Below are 23,263 nucleotides of genomic sequence, written 5' to 3' on the forward strand. Positions count from 1 at the left end.
TTCCGCCTGAAAGTCTAAAGTCTCAGCCGCTGGACTATACAAACACAATAGTAATTTTTGTTTAGCAAATATAAGGTATTTTCGACGCAAGCAAATTCCCAAAAATCTTGATATGTGTTTTTTGGAAAACAGGGAAGGAGTGATCAGATTGAGCTGAAATTTCGACGATAAGCTCCCAGGCCCCAGGAAAGCTTATCCTCTAAATTTCAGCCCGATCAGACAACGTTAAAGGGGGGTTGTGGAGGGAAAAATTAACATGGGCTAATATAGGAAAACGAGGTTTTTCGTAAATGTAAATTCGGGGGATAATTTTTTCGGTCTGAAAATATCAAAAGGCCCTAACAGGTCGAATTCTGCTTCGAATGAGTCCTCATTCAACCGGATCCGGGGCCAACTGTGGCCTGTAGGCATGGCTAAGAAAAAAAAAAAGTCATGACTTTTAAGTGGCTATATTTGTTTTTTTGAAAACAGGGAAGGAGTGATAGGATTAAGCTGAAATTTCTAGGATAAGTTCCCGGGCCATAGGAAAGGTTAACATCCAAATTTCAGCCCAATCGGACAACGCTAAAGGGGGGCTGTAGTGGGAGGGTCCAAACTTCCGTCCCAGTTTACCCCATGAAGATAAAGTCGGAGGAGGATGAAATTTTGCAAGTTTCTTAGTTTGAGCTTGGGCTACAAAATGCAATTACCGCCGTCTCTCTGCGACCTCTAGGACCTGAAATCGCTTAACATTGTGGTGGGTCGCCTCTTTATAGAGGCACAAGTGTGCCTCCTTGATAGATTTGCTTATATAAACTTGGATAAATATGTAAACTACTGCTTAGTGTACCAAATGTCTCCATGTTTTGTTTTCAAAGTCAAAGGTTGTCATATTCTGTCACAAATAATTAACTCCAAGCACAAATTTTCCACCGAATGTTGCATTAAACTTGCATGTATAAAAAAACAGTGTTGTCAACATAAGAAAATCTTCTGTTAATTCACATCAGGCAAACAAAAATCCAACACAAAAAAATCAATCAATCAGAAATCAATCAGAAAGTTTATTGTGATTTAAACACTTATTAATGAGTTAGCTGATTTGTTCACGTGCCCGTGACGTTATTTTTGAAGGGGGCGTAATCGACCCCCACTAGACTCCTCCATTGAATTTTTACCCTTTTTGGTATATTTCATTATGAAATGCCTTTTTTGGGTCGTCATTGAAAAAAAAAATGCCTTCCTTCCTTAGATTTTAACACATGCACTTGTGAATTCATTAACCCGCACTCGTGAATTTACTTTCCTGTCGGATAAATAAAAAATAATAGCCGGATCTTAGAACATTTGAGGAGCTCACTATTGAGCTTCACTGATGAGTCTAAAAGACTAGCCAATCATCAAAGATTCTCCAAAATTATATAGCTACATTTAAATTGCTTGCTACAGAGTAAAATGTTTTGACGATTTTTTGAACACAGTTTACAGGTTAAAGCTAAACCTTAAACTTCTGTGTTTATAAAATTTAGCACATGCCTGGTTCATAAAGCATTTGGGACAAAAAATAAACTTTGTTCCCTTTAGTATTGATGTCTCCTTTTTACTAATGAAGCATTGAAAAGAGTTTTAGAAAAAAACACAATTCTAAAATTAATTGCAAAACAGTTCTCGTAAAAGATTCCTTTAAGGTACCTTAATAAAACCCATTGCTTCAATGACAGGATGCAGCAGACCATAGTTCAGAATCCGTTAGCAACTCAGCGATTAGAAAACGATGCCTTCGTTAGCAGTTTCAGCGGACATTTCAAAGCGGCACTAAGAATAGCCGAAGAAGGAAGGAACGTACCGGAAGAGGGAGCAATCAATAAAGTGATGGCCCTTTTGATGAAGAAAAAAGAGAAATTGACACCTGAGCAAGTGCTGAGCAGATTAGTGCGGGACCGTAAAGCAAGGGGGAAAGACAGCTTTAATCCTGTCTGTTCAGGTGAAAGTTTTCTATTGTTAACCGTCACATGTAAGACTAGCTAGAATTTGCAAGTATGTTGTATTATTGCTGGTTTACATTACCAAGCGTCTAATGAGACGAACATGGGGATTAATAAACTAATATTTGTTGTAGTGCAATCTGAGTAAGCGAAAGAAAGGAAAAGAAAAATAATGACGTTTCATCAAGATTTAATTCTTGACAATAACTTTTGTTTTTAACTTTTGTTGACAATTCTTGTTTCTTCAATTTTCTGAGACACATAAAATGAAAAAAAAATCATGGTTTGGGCAATTAAACTCCAATTAAGGCAAGCAATATTAGTCTTTCAAACTTATTAATCCAGCACTATTTAATTTTCAAGGAACTGGTTCAGAAATAATGAATCTTTATATGACAATGATTTATTTGTTTCTATTTCAAGTTTAATGTATTTCTATTGTAATTTAAGAAAATCCAAATATTCATCATATCAGAGATATAGTTTTCCTCAAAGACTCTAGTTTCTAAAAAAAGATTAATTTCTCTTTGTTTTTAATTGTGTAATCCTTGCTAAGATGAGAAATTAAAGAAAAAAGAACACATACTCTTCCCCTCAAGAAAAGAGCTGAGTAAAATATAAGATATTGGCCATGTTTCTTAAATTCACATTGAAAACCTGTATGCCGACTCAAAGGAGGACAATTCCATACTATTTTTAATTTGAGGCCACAATAACCTATATGCTTTAAAAACAGAAAACACAAAAATGTGTATAAAGCGCACAAACAACTCAAATCCATAAATAAAATAATCAAGCGAATTGCATTTTTTTTTAATTTAGGAAATTTCCTCGAAATAATTAAAAAAGGTATTTATAAACATCTATAACTAAATTGTACAGCAAGAGAATTTAGAAATCAAAGGAAAGAGCTGGCAAATGAGTTGTAATGTTAAGTGTTTCAAACGAAGGCAATCCAGAAAGGGAATTGTTCTTTGTAATTTAAAATAAAACAACTGAAAGAAAACTTTATAACTCACCTTTTCCAAACCTTGCTTACAAGACAAGACAAGATTTTTTATTGACAAAATACATGATAAATAAATTTCTAAACTGGTCGACGGAGAGCAGGGCTCGATGGGGCGGCCATAAACAAATATAAGAAAGTGCCCAAATAACGAATACAGGATATCAATAAAAAAAAGTGATTGCTTCGAATCACTTTCGTAACCATATAGTTTCGCAATATTTCTAATTTGTCTTTGCTAAACCACGGTCCACAAGCCTCCCTGTTCTAAACAGACGGCTAGTCAAGTGAATTCTTTATTTTTATTATGTAATTAAAATTCCATATTTACAGCATACAAACATGCAACGGTGTCCCAGCCTTTTGCTATTGTAGCAGAAGGCATAGAGAATAGAAAGACCCTCGAATACAATCTAAATGCAGCTTATTAGTCAGCCTTCTTGACTGATATGTAAGCTACTTTCTGGATAGCCCTTGAGTATGTTGAATATTAAAAAATATATATCATTTTATACACGAGAAGGACTACCATCCCGTCCCTAACTCCCCCACTCTTTATGTTAAAGTCTCAATCTTTTATAGATAGTAATAATGCTCTCAAAATGCTATAAACAATACTTCAGCATAAGGAGTGGAGGATTATGTTTTGCTGAAATATGACTATGCGGAACGAAGAAGTGTCGATCAAAGTCAAAATAAAAACAAAATTAAACATTTTTTTAGAAGAGTTTAAAATAAATCGCCTCGGTAGCATTAAAGTAAGGTTTGTCTTGTATTATCTGTAAATTTGATTACGTTAACTCAAGAAACGTTCTTCGGAGATGTTGTTTTTTACTTTATTGTCATGCAAAATCTGAAGTCTTTTTTGGCATGGCTTGCTATTGGTTCGTGCTGGTTTTGCGGGTTTCAATTGAAGGGGGGGGGGGGTATTCTTCAATCCGAAGCAGTTCTTGTCAGTAGGCAAAAGTTGCAACGTACCTAAGCCCCACAATCATTTGCAAAAACCTTGTTTCAAACAGTTAACAGCCAAAATATTTTAAACCAGAACTTTTAGCAAGTTTTTTTCATGCTTAAGAACAAAAATTGCAAGACAATTGCCTGAAAATACTTTACTTATTATATGAAATGTGAACATTAGTTGGGATAATGCTATTAGAGAAAGGTTGAGATGGCTAGGGCACGCTCTGCGGATGAAGGATGACAGATTGCCGAAGATTTGCCTTTTCAGCCAACTGTCTAGGGCTAAACGGAAAGTAGGTCGTCTGCGGTTTGGGTGGGTGGATGTCGCAAATAAAGATTTAAGGGAAATGGGAAATTCCAGGGAGGGTGTAAAGAGGGAGGCTTTGAATAGATTAGGATTTAGGAGGAGCGCGCGTGGCAGTGTTGGCCTCAGGCGGCTTGATGTTGCGGTGCGTTGTTAGTAGTAGTAATAGCATAGTGCTTTTTTAACACAGGGATGAAGAATAAGCGATAGAATAGCTATAATATAAAAAACGAACTGAAGAAAAAATCAAAATAGATTAAAGTCAAACGCTGTCAGCGTTTACATGTCAAGCACTATGCGGATCGACCTTTGGATGACAGCAAATTTAACTCTAGCCACACTTGATTCTTTGGACAAAGCTGCAAGTCATCGGAACAACCCAGGAAGTCCCATTTCTTTTGAAAAATAACATAAATCAACGGATAAAAGGCATGAATTTTGTATAAAAGAAATTCACCTGAGACGGTATTTTAGGTGCAGTTCAAATAAAATAGCGTTTTGGCTAGACTGATTCTGAGGAATTTATGGGAATTGAAGGTGGATGGAATTCACCTGCTTCTAAAAAGTGCACTTCAGTTCTCGAATAGGCGTTTATCAAAATTAAAGGTTGTGAGTTGATCTGTAAAACTTTTAACATGACCAGTCAGGGCTTCTGCTTATATCTTAAGATTTTTATACCTAGCCAATGATTCTCGATGTGTTTCATATTACTTTTTATTTCAAATATAACCCCCATTTTCATCGTTGACCACTAAATACTCTCCCTCAAATACCCATCCCTTTCCCAAAATAAATTCCGACGTAAATAAAAGGCTTATTAAGTTACGGGATCGGCACTTTGGTTTCGTCCTGTTTCATTTTCTCTCTCTCTCTCTCTCTCTCTCTATCTCTCTCTCTCTCTCTCTCTCTCTCTCTCTCTCTCTCTCTCTCTCTCTCTCTCTCTCTCTCTCTCCCTATGCAACCGATTATTGCAAAAAAAGTTGTAAAGATTTTAGCTCTGTGATTCTTATGGAAAGTGTTGATCTCAGGCTACGTGTAGTCCCTCTCTGGTGCCAAAACGACGGTTTCCGAAATGCAAGAGCTGGAACAGATTTTATAGCCAAGCTTTTGTTCCTTCGAACTATTGTTCTCCCTACATGAGGATAACTCCGTTAAAGCAGGCACTGGTTCCAAATTGAACTTATAGTGAAATCTAAAAGTGCTTAAGAAATGTGATGGTTCCCTAGCCCTATCATCGAAATGCTTTCTGAGATATTAGCTGGCAGATTTAAAGATATAAAAAAGGAGAGCAGATTTCCAACGGTTCCGAAAATTCTAAAATCTACTTCTATTTGCTATTTCTGCTTGTGATTTAGGCTGAGTTCATTATTTCATTATTTTTGTGGGTTGGGGAACAATGGAAAGAAATGCAATCCCACGTGCCTCCAAACTTTTATATTGCTCTCACCGCTATGGAAAATTGGGTTCACCCTTTGTTCCGTCCTTAGTTGTGGTATTAGAAGGTTGTCCCACAGTAAAAAAAGTGAACAATTAACAATTAAACGAAGAGATAAGCCAGTTTTTTTGCTGATAAATGTTTTACAAAGAATAAATAAAAATATATGATATCAGTTTTATCGTACAAATATTTTATTTTACAAATATCAAAAATTTCAATGCTCTGACTGCTTCAATGTTATGGTACACATCAGAAAAAAATTGGTTAATGACTTTGTGGAAACACGAGAGAAGCCAAGTGGCCCGATGGACAGACATTTGTACATACCTAATTTATGTACTAATATATAAAAAACAAGCTTTGGATCTGCGATCCCATTGCAAAAACCGTTGATAGAGTATATGCTACACCCTAAAATAGTCCCATACTTGACGTAAACTTTTACACCCGGGTCTAGTCTAACTCAGAATGGCAAGCCAAAGCTCTATCGCAAAAATTACAGGTATTAAATAGTTTGTTTAATGGTTTCCTTGCGAAAGGTATCTCTCTGCCTAATGTTGGACTTTCTAATGCGTGATAGAAGGGAAATACAAATTTGGCTAGTTAAGAATGCAGAAAAGAAAATTTACGCGTATATTTTTTAAACATTCCCAAAAACTGTTATTTTTTGTAATTTTCTCAAACTCTATCCATCGAAATTTAGAAAACAAAATATTTGGTCTCCTCACAAAAAGGGAGGGGGTCTCTAGCATTTCCAAATATATATTGCACATTACCTAAAACACCCGTAATACATACCAAACAACGAGCTAACATGCTCTTCAACCTTGTTAAAAAAGTTGTTACCATACCTTTGTTTTTTATCTCTTTTTTTCTAATAGAAGATTTTTTTTTTTCAGTTTTATGCATAAAGCTTCAAAAGGTGGTTAGCGGATTCCTGGAAAGGTTTAATGCTACTAAATATATATCAAGTTTTCATACTAAGGGCACATTTGGGAAGAAGCTCTGAACTCAAACCGCGGGGGTCATTGGTTTTACTGTCAAGTGGGTGAAAATGAATGTGACAAGAAAAGCACTACTAGTTTAATGTCCTTTGTGAGGGATACCGGCAATTCCGTTCCCAGGACATAAAATTAGAGCGAGAAATTGCAGTGCTCAGAATCAAAACAGCCACATGGCTATAGTGAATACAGTTTAGTGGAGAGGGTTGAATAGAAAAAATATTATAATGGAGTAATTATATACTTTTAAAATTTCAGGAATCGTAAGAGCAGTAACAAAAATGTCTATTTCCAGTGAGCGCGACCCCCCCCCCCCTCTGTCTCTCTTGTATTCTTGCCTGTCCATTAAGATTATTAATGTGTTTGCCAAAAATGCAACGTGTTCTGTTCATATGACTTGATGGTTGAAAACGTATTTTGAAGAAAACTGTCAACTTAATTTAGTCCAAAAACAATTTTTTTAAGCATTTCGAAAAAAAGCCTGATACCCTTCAAAAATGGCGGTGCATCGAAACGAAATGAAAATTGTAGCGTTAGAATAGCCACTGTCGAAAACTCAAAATTGGAGACTTGCTACTTTGCCTTGCTTTTTGCACGGTTATCCTGCATCTCCTTATATTTTAGTATGAAAACAATGGATTTTTCTTCGAATTCTCAAGGATACCGGTGACAACATACCCCTTCGAGTTTTCATCTACGCTACGTGAAAAAGTTACACGATGTTGATTATGTTTTTCATTGACCAAGTCAAACAAATATCTTTTTGTAAGTTTTATTTTCTATGTTTAAAATACAAAACTTTTATTCTGTCCTGCTCCTAAGAGACAATCCTGTTTTTTGGGGTCGGTTTTATTTTTTCGGTTAAGAGCTAGTTTTAGAATTCTACCACTATTGTAAAAACACCATAAATCAGTTTACTTCAGCTAATTTTGTTAATATGTCTTGCGCAATCTGCGAAGCTATGATTTTGTTAGTTTTAAATCTCAACTTCGCTATTTACTTCCGTAACAAAAACTTCGTTAAAAAAAAAAAAAAAAAAAAAAAAAAAAAAAAAAAAAAAATCCAAGTATAAGTCACAAACCGTAAATGAATTTTCGATAAAGATAAATTAGAAATAGGGTCAACAATAAGACAAGGGCAACTTTAAAACAAGAAGCAAACATATAAGAAAACAAATAACTTCTGGAAACTGAAAGAAAATATAAATATCCTTGTTAATTTTCAGAGCTCAAGATCTCTCACCAAAAAAAAAAATTAAATTTAAAATTTTTATACTCCGTGTATAAGTTCTTAGGCATAATCTCTTAAGTTGGGCGCACTCCTAAATTCGACACAATTCAAGGCATACATAAGGCAATTTATAGACTTAAAAAGCATATAATGTGTTTTCTGGGATGGAAGGGGGAGGAGAGACTGTCCAAGAATACAATTATGGATACTCTTTTTAATTTTACTATGATCTAGTATTATTTAATAATATGTTTTGTTTTTCTTGGTTTGCATCACCTTCTCGTCAATGTTTCATTAATGATTTGGTGATAGAAGCTGGATTATAACCATTTGAAATTGTGGCTATCAGACATAGTTTCCAAAATTCTTGAAATTTGTTCTTTCCACGCACCACTGATGTCCATTACTATGGATATCACACCGTCCATTACTATGGACATCACATCACGCCATTACTACTACACCGTCCATTACTATGGACGGTCCACTACTAAAATGTTTACATACATATTCTTGGCAGCCAAATGACTTGTCTATCTTCAAACCTATTTCAAACCTATCCTCAAACCACTTTAAAGCAGAAGTAAAAGCAATGGAGAAAGAAATAGAGATTGAGATAAAGAGAGGGTGAGAAAAAATTCGTCAACGTCTTTTCCAAAGTAAATTTACTTTCCCACCTTTCTTTCAGAAAACCCAATAAAAGGAATTTCCAGGGTTTAGAATTTACAGATTGTGCACCAGTAGAATAAAATCGTACAATCAGAATGATTATATGATTTCTGTCGCCTGATTCTTATTAATGCTCTATGGCTCGTAAGTCTATTGTCTCCCTCAGCAAGTCTAGAAATATTGTGTTGGGACTTCCCACGTTTTTTTCCAGATTAATGTGTCGAGACTAATAAGCAAAGATTTGATAGGATCATGCGGGCTTTATAGATTTTAACCCAAGTACGCAGTTCTCCCCTAGTTAGAGTTTTCAGTGTTGTTTTTTTTTCCTTGAGGGATGTTCTTTGCAATCCAGGGTCAAAATGCATTCCATTGAAATAAAAGAAACAACACATGCTGCTCTCTGTTTGTAACATCGGTATGACTCTTGTTGAAAAGTAACATGCACTCAGAAAAAGGATCGAGTATACACCTAGTCAATGCTTTTTTTAAGAGCTGTGCAAAATGCAGTGTTCATCCTTGCAAAAAATTAGGATCAATACCGTCATTATCCAAAACCCTTTAGTTTCTTAGTTTCTTTGACCCTAGTCAAGTACTCTATTTGGCCGAAAGAAGAAGAATAAAGACCTCATGGGAAAACAGTGAGATTCCTGTAGAAGAGTAGAAACCATTTCTGTAGAAACCTAGGGACAAGAAACTATAAACCAAACGTGTTTCAAAATTGTGCATAGAATTTAAAAGGGCCAATATGTCGATTTAAGGAGAGACTAAATAAAAAAAACAAATTTTTTCAACTGAAAGTGAGGGGCAACAGTAAAACTTAAAACGAACAGAAATTATTCCGTATATGAGAGGGATCGCCTCTCCCCAACACCTCGCTCTTCATGCTAAAGTTTGTTAGTATTTTTAAAAAGTCTTCTTATTCTAATTAAAAGGCCCTTGTTTCAGAAGCCATTCTTAAGGAATCCTGGACAAAAAGTCAAACTTCAGCGTAAAGAGCAGGGTATTGAGGTGGGGCAATCCCTTCATATACGGAATAGTTTCTACTCGTTTTAACTTTTAATGTTGTTCCTTACTTTCAGTTGAAAAAACTTGTTTTTAATTTATTTTCTGATCGTTGTCAAATAATACGGGGGAAATTCAGCTCCCCTCAATGAAAAATCCCCTCATCACACGGAAAATTCCTCCATAGAAAGTTATTTCCACTTAAAATACCCTCCTCCCAAAAAATTCCCCCGAAGCATTCCAACCTCACTGGATATGCCCCCCGGAAATTTTATTGCGGATAATTCCGCCTGAAAAAGTCTCCCTAGAATACTTTCATTTGAACAAGACTTTAATTTCTGATCGCTTTTCAAAGCAAGTTGGAAACCCCCTCCGGTGGATATTTTCCCAGAAAGGCCCCCCTCCCCCAGTGGAAAGTTTCTCCCACGGAAAATTCCCTCATAGACTATTTTTCCCATGGAAAATCCTCCCCACGAAAAAATTCTCCTCCAGTCAATTCCAACCCCTCTGAAAATTCGCCCTCTACAATTCCACCGGAACATCTCCACATGTCAAGCTGAGTCGGCACAGAGATAGGAAGACAAATAAGAATAATTTCGTATAGGGATTTTGACAAATTCCTGTAGCGCAAGATTTGCTCTATAGTTTCACCCCTAAAAACTTCCCTCCCCACTGAAAATTCTCCCCTTGGAAAATCCCCCCTACAGAACCCCGCTCCCCTCCACCAAAAAATGTCTGTATACTTCCCAATAACATAGATTATACGTAAACAATGGGCAAATTTCATAGCTTCAGCCCTTTCCCCAAGGGCTCTGGGAGTCATGTTACCTCTACAAGAATAGTTATTAGAGCTTTCAATATGCTGAACAAAATGTCAATCAAAAAATTTTGATCGGACGACTTTGGGGAAAAAGGACGTGTAAGGGGGGGGGGGGGCAAGTTGCCCTCTCATCTTTTTGGTCACTTAAGAAATGTACTAGACATTTAATTTCCTTTCAAATTAGTCCTCTTCTGATATTCTACTACCATTTGTTCGATACGATTACCCCTGGAAAAAAACAACAGAAAAAACAACAAATAAAGACGCATCCGTAATCTTTCCTCTGACAAAAAAAAAACAACTAAGTTCCACCTTTTTGCAGATGGGAGGTTGAAACCTCTATAGTAGAGTTTTCTGATATGCTGAATCTGATAGTGCGATTTTCATTAAGATTTCTTGACTTGTTGGGGGTGTTTTCACCCTGTTTTGAAACTCAGGCTCTCAGGCTTGTAGCTTTTGATATGTCAGTATAATAAAATAACGAATTGCAAAGTAAATATGACTTTCACCGAGATACAACAAAAAAAAATCCCTAGGGGTTAGAGCTAAAGGGTCATTCAAGTTTGAGAGATTCAAGTGATGATGTCGGATTTACATGGGCTTCACTTCTTATAACAGTCCCTAAGGTACTATCATCAACAATAGGCCACTAGACAAACTTTAGGGGTTAGAACTTAAGGACAACCACACATTGAAAGATTCCTTTAATGACATCATCTTATATTTTCAATGCAAGATAAGCGATTATCACAACATATCCTTTACATAAAAAAGGAACTTGGTGGAACATAGACTAAAGAAACCGTTTTTGGAGTCAGATTACCATGAAATAACAGGACGACATCATAAAGATTTAGGCCCTGGTAAGCGCCTTCGGATTTTGCTTATTCATAATTAACTAACTAAGAACACGATGTATGTCATAACTTATGTAAAAAATGGTTAAAAAACAGTGTTTCCAGATATCTTATAGCACCTCCAAAAAAGATAAAATACACCATCGGCACATTTTGGTATTTCTTTTTTTGGTTAGAGATTCTAAATTTACGCGAGTACAATTATAATAAGCAAAGTGAAGGTAGAGTGGGATTGACTTCTATTAGACTATGTAGTATATCCTTCTTTTACTTATGTAACTGGCATATGCATCAAGAACAGCTTTTATCACTACAGTATCACAGATAGTCAGAGACCATTTGTTAAGTAAAGGTTGAAAAAGAGAAGCTAAAGAGGTACAAATAAGTAGAGGGGTGCTACCATTTTGAACAACCGTCGCAAGCACTAAACGTCATTTCGTCGACAAGGAAAATCCGTCGGAACCACTAACCGTTAGAACGTCGACAGTCATAAAATTGACACGTCAGTTCATCGACAGTCACAATTGCCACCCGTCAGAACGTCGACAGTCATAACAACTACACAAAAATTAGATTTTATGACGTGTCGTTTTTATGACTGTCGACGTTCTGACGGTTAGTGGTTCTGACAGATTTTTGCTATGTAAAAAAATTTATAAGTTTATATAATAGCAATAAGTATATAATAGTTTAGAAACAAATTCTGGTTATATATTTGCACATCAGGGGGTAAAGCATAGCATATATTAAATATGTAATTTAACCTAACCTATGTACTTTTCCCCTAAACCCCAAAAAACTAAAGTTTTAAAATTAATTATGTTATGAGAAAATTTTAGATGTTATGACATGTCGATGTTATGACTGTCGACGTTCTGATGGTTAGTGGTTCTGACGGATTTTCGTTATGAAATTTTTTTTAGATGTTATGACTTGTCGATGTTATGACTGTTGACGTTTTGACGGGTAGTGATTGTGACCGTCGATGAACTGACGTGTCGATGTTATGACTGTCGGTGTTGTGACTTAGTGGTTCTGACGGATTTTTTGTCGATGTTATGGCGGATTTTGTCGATGTCCTGACGTTAGTGCTCCTGACGGTTAGATGTTATGACGCCTTCCCATAAGTAAAGAAAGTTTTTTAACAGTACCACTTGTTTTTTACTCATGAAATAAATAAAAAAAACAAGTTTTTTCAACTGAAAGTAAGGAACAACTTTAAAACTTTAAAGGGACAGAAATTACTACGAATATGAGAGGGTTGCCCCCACCTCAATGCCTCGCTCTTTACGCTAAAGTTTGAACTTTTGTTCCAATTATTTAAGAATGCCTCATTAAATACAACGGCCCTTGAATTAGAATAATAAGCTTTTGTAGAAGTTCTAAAAAGAACTTTAGCCTAAAAAGCGAGGCATTGAGGAGGGGACAACCCCCTAACACTCCTGATAACTTCTGTTCGTTTTAAGTTTTCATGTTGCTCCTTACTTTAAGTTGAAAAAACTTGTTTTTAAATTTTAATTTTGCTCCTTACTTTCAGTTGAAAAATCTGTAGTTTTAAAATTTAATTTCTGGTGGTGATTTAATTTATACCGGAAAATCAGCCTCCCCTCTCCCTGAAAAAATTCCCCGAAAATTGCTTCCTCCGAAATTACTCCGTATATGAGGGGAACTGCCCCATCCTTAACTCTTGCTTTTTACGGGGCAGTTCCAAATTCATTAAGTGCGACTACTGAAGCACCAGGAATGTTGAATTGGAATAAAAAGATTTGTCGAAACAACGACGGAATAATCTCTGTTCGTTATACATTTTAATTTTGCTCCTTACTTTCAGTTGAAAAATCTGTAGTTTAAAATTTAATTTCTGATGGCAATTTAATTTCTACCGGAAAATCAGCCTCCCCTCTCCCTGAAAAATTTCCCCCAAAAATTGCTACCTCAGATATTACTCCGTATATGAAGGGAACTGCCCCGTCCTTAACTCTTGCTTTTTACGGGGCAGTTCCAAATTCATTAAGTGCGACTACTGAAGCACAAGGAATGTTGAATTGGAATAAACAGATTTGTCGAAGCCCTTAAAAAATTTAGTGTGACGAGTGAGGGCTCAGGAAGGGACAACGACGGAATAATCTCTGTTCGTTTTAAATTTTAATTTTGCTCCTTACTTTCAGTTGAAAAATCTGTAGTTTAAAATTTAATTTCGGATTGCAATTTAATTTCTACCGGAAAATCAGCCTCCCCTCTCCTTGAAAAATTTCCCCCAAATATTGCTTCTTCAGGTAATTCCCTTCTTGCTTAAAACTCCCCCCAAAAATATCCCGCAGACAGTCCCCCTTGGGAGTTTCAGCTTGCTTTCATTCAAAAAAAATTTATGTTATTTCTGGTTTTGTTTTTCAAATCATACCGGAAATTCTCCCTCATTCCGTGAAGATTTCCCTGGAAATCCCCCTAGAAAGCCCCCTCCCCACAAAAAAATCTCTATATTTCCCAATAACAACTTCTATATTTAAAAAAGGGTCAAAATTATGAAAAAATTTCCCCTGTAAATTCCCCCAGGTAACTTTCCTCCCCATAGTGAATTCTTCTGGTTGGAAATCCTCCTCCCACAAAAAATCTCCCGAAAAAATGTCCGTGCATTTTCCAATAACAGGTACTATATGTAAACAACGGGCAAATTGTATAATTTTAAGCGCCATCCCCAGTGGTTGTGTTGTTGAACTTTTCAACTATACTGGAGTAGAGTGCTAAGTTATACTTCTATGGAAGCTATAGGAGTTACCATGCTATTCTATGGAAGCTATAGGAAAAACATTTCTATGGAAGCTCTACACCTTTTCAAAGAGAGTAAGAACTCCCTCACACAGTTTCACGGGCACATTGCAAAAAAGCATGCAAAAATCTATAAAGTTATTAAACACGTTTTGATACTACATGCTATTTGCTTATGTCCCCTTGGTACCTTTCCAAACAAAGTGATAAAAAAAAGATGTCTTTAGCAACTTCGTAAAAAAGGGTTTTGAATTTGCGAATTGGACTCTATGAACGGTATTAATTAATGTTTGAATAATAGGAGCGTGAATGATTCTAATTAGTGATTGGATCGTATCAAAATGGAGAAAAAGGGTTAAAGTGATTTGCAGTTAAGGTAACTCATGGCTTATTTATTATAAATTTGGAACAATATCAATCTATGGAAATGGTTAACGATGATAAAATGGTCTTATGACTTGACCTAGCTTTACTTCTTTGATGTGTTCTGTATAATACACAAGTGGCGTTTGAACAGTGTTTTCAATTTAAAATAGAGTTTAACGTTATAGTATACTAAAAAGTTGATGCTAAGAGAGATGTAGATGGGAAGAAAAGAATTTTAATAATGGATAGCTTTACTTCTTCGATGTGTTCTGTATAATACACAAGTGGCGTTTGAACAGTGTTGTCAGTTTAAAATAGAGTCTAACGTTATAGTATATTAGAAAGTTGACACTAAGAGAGATGTAGATGGCAAGAAAATAATTTTAATAATGAAATTCAGAACAAACCTTAGAAATCATTGCAAATCAAGAAGTAAGGTGTATGTGAGTACGAACCATCAAGGATCATAAGCACCAACGACCCTAACCAGCAGAGACCTCAACCCCCAAAAGGTCCCCTATCCCAAAACTCGTAGGATGCCCCCTCCCTCCAACTTTTTGGCCCCCGCCCCCCCCCCCCATTTTTTTTGAATTTTTTTTTAAACTTTTTTTTTATTATTTTTTTTTAACATGATATATTTTTTCAACTTTTTTTTACATGTCTTCGAATGAGATGAAACATGCTTAAAACAAAAAAAAAATTACATTTAATATTTTCCAAACTCAATAATGAGAATTGTATAGACATGTTAGTCATGACCTTTACTATTAGAAAAATAATATTTGTAGCAGCACTTTTTTTTATTGGACTAATTTTTTTTTTTTGACTTCGAAATTATTCAACTTTTTTTACGTATCTTAAAATGACATAAAATATGCTTACGGCTCTAACAATTGTACTCTATGCTTGCTCAGAGACACGATGCGGCTTTCCCACTGGTACTTTATGGCGGGTTATTTTACCTGTTGGATACACAATACAGAAATTTAATTCAGGAAATTATGAAAAAAAAATTGAACAAATTCCTTATTAACATTCATTATCGATTGAAGTTGCTTCCTGGACAGAAAATACAGCAATTTCACAAAATCTAAGAATCAGAGTGATTAAATTCTATATCAACATCCTTTTCTCGGATACATCGGAAAAAGTTGACAAAATCTAAGTATTAGAGTGAATATTTTTTTTTATCAACATCCATTGCCAGATACATCGGATAAAATTGACAAAATCTAAGTATCAGAGTGAATAAATTCATTATCAACATCCTTTGTCGGATATGTCGGATATAATTGACAAAATCTAAGTATCGGAGTGAATAATTTTTTTTTATCAACATCCTTTGCCAGATACATCGAATAAAATTGATAAAACATAAGTGTCAGAATGAACAAGTTTTTTTTTATCAACATCTTTTGTCGGATACATCGAATAAAAATTGACAAAATCTAAATATCAGAATGAATAAATGCTTTAACAACATCCTTTATCTGTTATGTCGGATAAATTTGACAAAATATAAGTATCAGAGTGATTAAATTATACATCAACATCCTTTTCTCCTATACATAGATTAAAATTGACAAAATCTAAGTGTTAGAGTTAACATTTTTTTTATCAACATCCTTTGCCGGTTACATTGGATAAAATTGACAAAATCTAAGTGTCAGAGTGAATAAATTCGTTATCAACATCCTTTCTCAGATATGTTGGATAAAATTGATGAAATCGAAGTATCAGAGTGATTAAATTCCATATCAACATCATTTTCTCGGATACATGGGATAAAATCGACAAAATCTAAGTATCAGAGTGAATAAATGCTTTATCAACATCCTTTAAATGCGTTATCACCATCATTTGTCATAAAATTGACAAAATCTAAGTATCAGATTGATTAAATTCTATATCAACATCCCTTTCTCAGGTACATGGGATAAAATTGATAAAATCGAAGTATAAGATTGATTAAATTCTATATCAACATCCCTTTCTCGGGTACATGGGATAAAATTGACAAAATCAAAGTATCAGAGTGAATAATTTATTTTTTATCAATATCTTTTATAAGTTACAACAATTATAATTAACAAAATCTAAATATCAGAGTGAATAAATGCTTTTTCAGCATTCTTTGTCGGATATGTTGGATCAAACTAACAAAATATAACTATCAGAGTGAATAATTTTTTTTAACAACATCCTTTGCCATTTACATTTAATGCAATTGTTAGAATATAAACTTCAGAATGAATAAATTTTTGTTATGAACAAATTTTGTCAAATGCTTAAAACAAAGTTCATAATATCTAAATTTCAGAATAAATAAATGCTTTAACAACATCCTTTATCGGATATGTCGGATAAAATTGACAAAATCTAAGTATCATGAATTGACAAAATCTAAGTGTCAGAGTGATTAATTTTTTTTGCTATCGACACCTTTTGTCAGATACATCAAATACAATTGACAAAATCTAAGTATCAGAGTGAATAAATGCATTATCAACATCATTTGTCAGGTATATCGGATAAAATTGACAAAATCTAAGCATCGGATTGATTAAATTCTATATCATTATACATCTCTCGAATAAACGGGATAAAATTGACAAAAGCTAAGTGTCAGAGTGAATATATTTTTTTTATCAACATCTTTTGTCAAATACATCAAAAGTAATTGACAAAATCTAAGTATCAGAGTGATTAAATGCTTTATCAACATCCTTTGTCGGATATCTAGGATAAAATCTAAGTATCAGAGTGATTAAATTGTATATTAACATCCATTTCTCGGATACATAGGAAAAAGTTGACAAAATCTAATTGTTAGAGTGAATAAATTTTCTTATAAACATCCTTTGTCAGATACATCGGATAAAATTGACAGAATTTAAGTATCAGAGTGAATAAATTTTTTTTATCAACATCTTTTATCAGATAAATTAAATAAAATTAACAAAATCTAAATTTCAGAATGAATAGATGCTTTAACAACATCCTTTATCGGACATGTCGGATAAAATTGAAAAAATCTAAGTATAAAAGTAACTAAATTCTATATAAACATCCTTTTCTCGGATACATAGGATAAAATTGACATATTCTAAGTGTTAGAGTGAATAATTTTTTTATCAACATCCTTTGCCAGATACATGGGATAAAATTGACAAAATCTAAGTATCAGATCGGTTAAATTCATTATCAACATCCTTTGTCGGATATGTCGGATAAAATTGAAAAAATCTAAGTATCAGAGTGAATAATTTTTTTTATCATCATCCTTTGCCAGATACATCGAATAAAATTGATAAAATATAAGTGTCAGAGTGAATAAATTTTTTTTATCAACATCCTTTGTCAGATACATCAAATAAAAATGACAAAATCTAAATTTCAGAATGAATAAATGCTTGAACAACATCCTTTATCGGATATGTCGGATAAAATTGACAAAATCTAAGTATCAGAGTGACTAAATTCTATATCAACATCCTTTTCTCGGATACATGGGATAAAATTGACAGAATCTAAGTGTCAGAGTGAATAAAATTTTTTTATCAACATCCGTTGTCAGATACATCAAATAAAATTGACAAAATCTAAATTTCAGAATGAATAGATTCACTATCAACATCCTTTGTCGGATATGTCGGATACAATTGACAAAATCTAAGTATCAGAGTGAATAATTTTTTTATCAACATCCTTTGCCAGATACATCGAATAAAATTGATAAAATATAAGTTTCAGAGTGAATAAATTGTTTTATCAACATAATTTTTCAGACACATCAAATAAAATTTACAAAATCTAAATTTCAGAATGAATAAATGGTTTAACAACATCCTTTATTGGATATGTCGGATAAAATTGACAAAATCTAAGTATCAAAGTGACTAAATTCTATATCAACATCCTTTTCTCGGATACATAGGATAAAATTGACCGAATCTAAGTGTCAGAGTGAATAATTTTTTTTTTATCAACATCCGTTGTCAGATACATCAAATAAAATTGACAAAATCTAAATTTCAGAATGAATAAATTCAGTATCAACATCCTTTGTTGGATATGATGGATAAAATTGACAAAATCTAAGTATCAGAGTGAACAATTTTTTTTATCAACATTCTTTGCCAGATACATCAAATAAAATTGATAAAATATAAGTGTCAGAGTGAATAAAATTTTTTTTATCAACATCCTTTGTCAGATACATCAAATAAAATTGACAAAATCTAAAGTTCAGAATGAATAAATGCTTTAATAACATCCTTTATCAGATATGTCGGATAGAATTGACAAAATCTAAGTATCTGAGTGACTAAATTCTATATCAACATCCTTTTCTCGGATACATAGAATAAAATTGACAAATTCGAGTGAATAGAGTGAATAAATTTTTTTTTATCAACATCCTTCGCCAGATACATCGCATAAAATTGACAAAATCTAAGTATCAGAGTGAATAATCTTTTTTATCAACATCCTTTGCCAGATACATCGAATAAAATTGATAAAATATAAGTGTCAGAGTGAATAAATTTTTTTATCAACATCCTTTGACAGATACATCAAATAAAATTGACATAATCTAAATTTCAGAATGAATAAATGCTTTAACAACATCCTTTATTGGGTATGTCAAATAAAATTGAAAAAATCTAAGTCTCAGAGTGATTAAATTCTATATCAACATCTATTTCTCGGATACATCGGAAAAAGTTGACAAAATCTAAGTGTTAGAGTGAATAATTTTGTTTATCAACATCCTTTGCCATATACATCGGATAAAATTGACAAAATCTAAGTATCAGAGTGAATAAATTCATTATCAACATCCTTTGTCGGATATGTCGGATAAAATTGACAAAATCTAAGTATCAGAGTGAATAATTTTTTTTATCATCATCCTTTGCCAGATACATCGAATAGAATTGATAAAATATAAGTGTCAGAGTGAACAATTTTTAATTCTTTTTATCAACATCCTTTGTCGGATATATCGAATAAACATTGACAAAATCTAAACATCAGAATGAATAAATGCTTTAACAACATCCTTTATCGGATATGTCGGATAAAATTGACAAAATCTAAGTATCAGAGTGATTAAATTCTACATCAACATCCTTTTTTCGGATACATAGATTAAAATTGACAAAATCTAAGTGTTAGAGTGAATATTTTTTTTATCAACATCCTTTGCCAGTTACATCGGATAAAATTGACAAAATCTAAGTGTCAGAGTGACTAAATTCGTTTTCGGATATGTTGAATAAAATATGAAAGTCGACATAGCTTTATTTCATTTTTTAAGGTTAATTTAGACGAGGTTACGTGCGCGCACGTAACCTCGTCTAAATTAACCTTAAATATGTCAGAATGAATAAATGCTTTAACAACATCCTTTATCGGATATGTCGGATAAAATTAACAAAATCTAAGTATCAGAGTGAATAATTTTTTTTATCAACATCCTTTGCCAGATACATCGAATAAAATTGATTACGTGCGCGCACGTAACCTCGTCGAAATTAACCTTAAAAAATGAAATAAAGCTATGTCGACTTTGCATATTTTATTCAACATATCCGAAAACGAATTTAGTCCCTCTGACACTTAGATTTTGTCAATTTTATCCGATGTAACTGGCAAAGGATGTTGATAAAAAAAATTATTCACTCTGATACTTAGACTTTGTCAATTGTATCCGACATATCCGACAAAGGATGTTGATAGTGAATCTATTCATTCTGAAAATTAGATTTTGTCAATTTTATTTGATGTATCTGACAACGGATGTTGATAAAAAATAATTTATTCACTCTGACACTTAGATTCTGTCAATTTTATCCCATGTATCCGAGAAAAGGATGTTGATATAGAATTCATTCACTCTGATACTTCGATTTTGTCAATTTTATCCGACATATCCGATAAAGGATGTTGTTAAACCATTTATTCATTCTGAAATTTAGATTTTGTCCATTTTATTTGATGTATCTGACAAAGGATGTTGATAAAAAATTTATTCACTCTGACATTTAGATTCTGTCAATTTTATCCGATGTATCTGACAAAAGTTGTTGATAAAAAAAATTTATTCACTCTAACACTTAGATTTTGTCAACTTTTTCCGATGTATCCGAGAAATAGATGTTGATATAGAATTTAATCACTCTGATACTTAGATTTTATCCGAGATATCCGACAAAGGAAGTTGATAAAGCATTTAATTACTCTAATACTTAGAATTTGTCAATTATATTTGATGTATTTGACAAAAGATGCTGACAAAAAAAATTATTCACTCTGATGCATAGATTTTGTCAATTTTATCACATGTACCCGAGAAAAGGATGTTGATATAGAATTTAATCAATCTAACACTTAGCTTTTGTCAATTTTATCCGATATACCTGACAAATGATGTTGATAAAAAAAAATATTCACTCTGACACTTAGCTTTTGTCAATTTTATCCCATGTATTCTAGAAATAGAGGTTGATGTAGAATTTAATCACTCTGATACTTAGATTTTGTCAATTTTATCCGACATATCCGATAAATGATGTGTTTAAAGCATTTATTCATTCTGATATTTAGATTTTGTCAATTTTTATTCGATGTATCCGACAAAGGATGTTGATAAAAAAAAACTTGTTCATTCTGACACTTAGATTTTGTCAACTCATGATACTTAGATTTTGTCAATTTTATCCAACATATCCGATAAAGGATGTTGTTAAAGCATTTATTCATTCTGAAATTTAGATTTTGTCAATTTTGTTTGATGCTTCTGATAAAGAATTTTGATAAAAAAAATTTTATTCACTTTGACACTTATATTTTATAAAATTTGTTTGATATATCTGGTAAAAGATGTCGGTAAAAAAAATATTCACTTTGATACATAGATTTTGTAAATTTTTTCTGACATATTTGACAAAGGATGTTGATAAAGCATTTATTCACTCTGATATTTAGATTTTGTTAATTATAATTGTTGTAACTTATAAAAGATGTTGATAAAAAATAAATTATTCACTCTGATACTTAGATTTTGTCAATTTAATCCCATGTACCCGAGAAAGGGATGTTGATATAGAATTTAATCAATCTGATACTTAGTTTTTATCAATTTTATCCATGTACCTGAGAAAGGGATGTTGATATAGAATTTAATCAATCTGATACTTAGATTTTGTCAATTTTATGACATATGATGGTGATAACGCATTTAAAGGATGTTGATAAAGCATTTATTCACTCTGATACTTAGATTTTGTCGATTTTATCCCATGTATCCGAGAAAATGATGTTGATATGGAATTTAATCACTCTGATACTTAGATTTTATCAAATATATCCAACATATCCGACAAAGGATGTTGATAACGAATTTATTCACTCTGAAACTTAGATTTTGTCAATTTTATCTGATGTAACCGGCAAATGATGTTGATAAAAAAAATATTAACTCTAACACTTACATTTTATCAATTTTAATCTATGTATCCGAGAGAAGGATGTTGGTATAGAATTTAATCACGCTGATACTTAGATTTTGTCAATTTTATCCAACCTATCTAATAGAAGATGCTGTTAAAGCATTTATTCATTCTGATATTTAGATTTAGTCAATTTTTATGCGATGTATCCGACAAAGGATGTTGATAAAAAAAACTTGTTCACTCTGACACTGATATTTTATCAATTTTATTCTATGTATCTTTCAAATGATGTTAATAAAGAATTTGGTCTGTCACTTTGATGTTTAGATTTCATCAATTTTATCTAACATATCTAACATAGGATGTTGATAATGAATTTATTCGACCTGATACTTAGATATTTTCAATTTATCCTATTAGTCTGATAATGAATGTCAATAAAAAAATTTATTCAATCTAAAACTTAGAATTTGTCAACTTTTTCCGTTGTATCCAAGAAATGGATGTTGATATAGAATTTAATCACTCTTATTCTTAGATTTTGTGAAATTGCTGTATTTTCTGTCCAGGAAGCGACTTCAATCGATAATGAATGTTAATAAGGAATTTGTTCAATTTTTTTTCATAATTTTCTGAATTAAATTTCTGTATTGTGTATCCGAGAGGTGGAATAACCCGCCATAAAGTACCAGTGGGAAAGCCGCATCGTGTCTCTGAGCAAGCATAGAGTACAATTGCTAGGGCCGTAAGCATATCTTATGTCATTTTAAGATACATAAAAAAAAAGTTGAATAATTTTGAAGTAAAAAAAAAAAATTTAGTCCAATAAAAAAAAGTGATAGTACAAATATTATTTTTCTAATAGTAAAGGTCATGACTAACATGTCTATACAATTCTCATTATTGAGTTTGGAAAATATTAAATGTGTTTTTTTTTGTTTTAAGCATGTTTCATCTCATTCGAAGACATGTAAAAAAATTGAAAAAATACATGTGTTAAAAAAATAATAAAAAAAAGTTAAAAAAAATTCAAAAAAAAAAAAATGGGGGGGGGTGCCAAAAAGTTGGAGGGAGGGGGTATCCTTCGAGTTTGGGGATAGGGGACCGTTGGGGGGTTGAGGTCTCTGCTGGTTAGGGTCGTTGGTGCTTATGATCCTTGATGGTTGGTACTCACATACACCTTACTACTTGATTTGCAAGGATTTCTAAGGTTTGCTCTGAATTTCATTATTAAAATTCTTTTCTTGCCATCTACATCTCTCTTAGTATCAACTTTCTAGTATACTATAACGTTAGACTCTATTTTAAACTGACAACACTGTTCAAACGCCACTTGTTTATTATACAGAACACATCGAAGAAGTAAAGCTATCCATTATTAAAATTCTTTTCTTAAAAACAATTATTAAAATTCTTTGCT

The 23,263-nt window shown here is 33.0% G+C and overlaps 1 protein-coding gene across 1 annotated transcript in view; it reads left to right on the top strand.

Moving 5' to 3' along the window:
* Positions 1-23,263, top strand: part of LOC148956532 (uncharacterized) — a 125,479-nt gene that overhangs the window by 58,404 nt on the left and 43,812 nt on the right. The window contains exon 4 of the mRNA XM_089095765.1: positions 1,701-1,963. Within this exon, the coding sequence (XP_088951891.1) occupies positions 1,701-1,963 (263 nt within the window). The remainder of the gene's footprint in view (positions 1-1,700; positions 1,964-23,263) is intronic.

The sequence above is a fragment of the Artemia sp. Qi Xiang Cuo genome, chromosome 1 (genome assembly GCF_049724085.1).
Source record: "Artemia sp. Qi Xiang Cuo chromosome 1, ASM4972408v1, whole genome shotgun sequence".
NCBI classification, from domain to species: Eukaryota; Metazoa; Arthropoda; class Branchiopoda; order Anostraca; family Artemiidae; genus Artemia; species Artemia sp. Qi Xiang Cuo.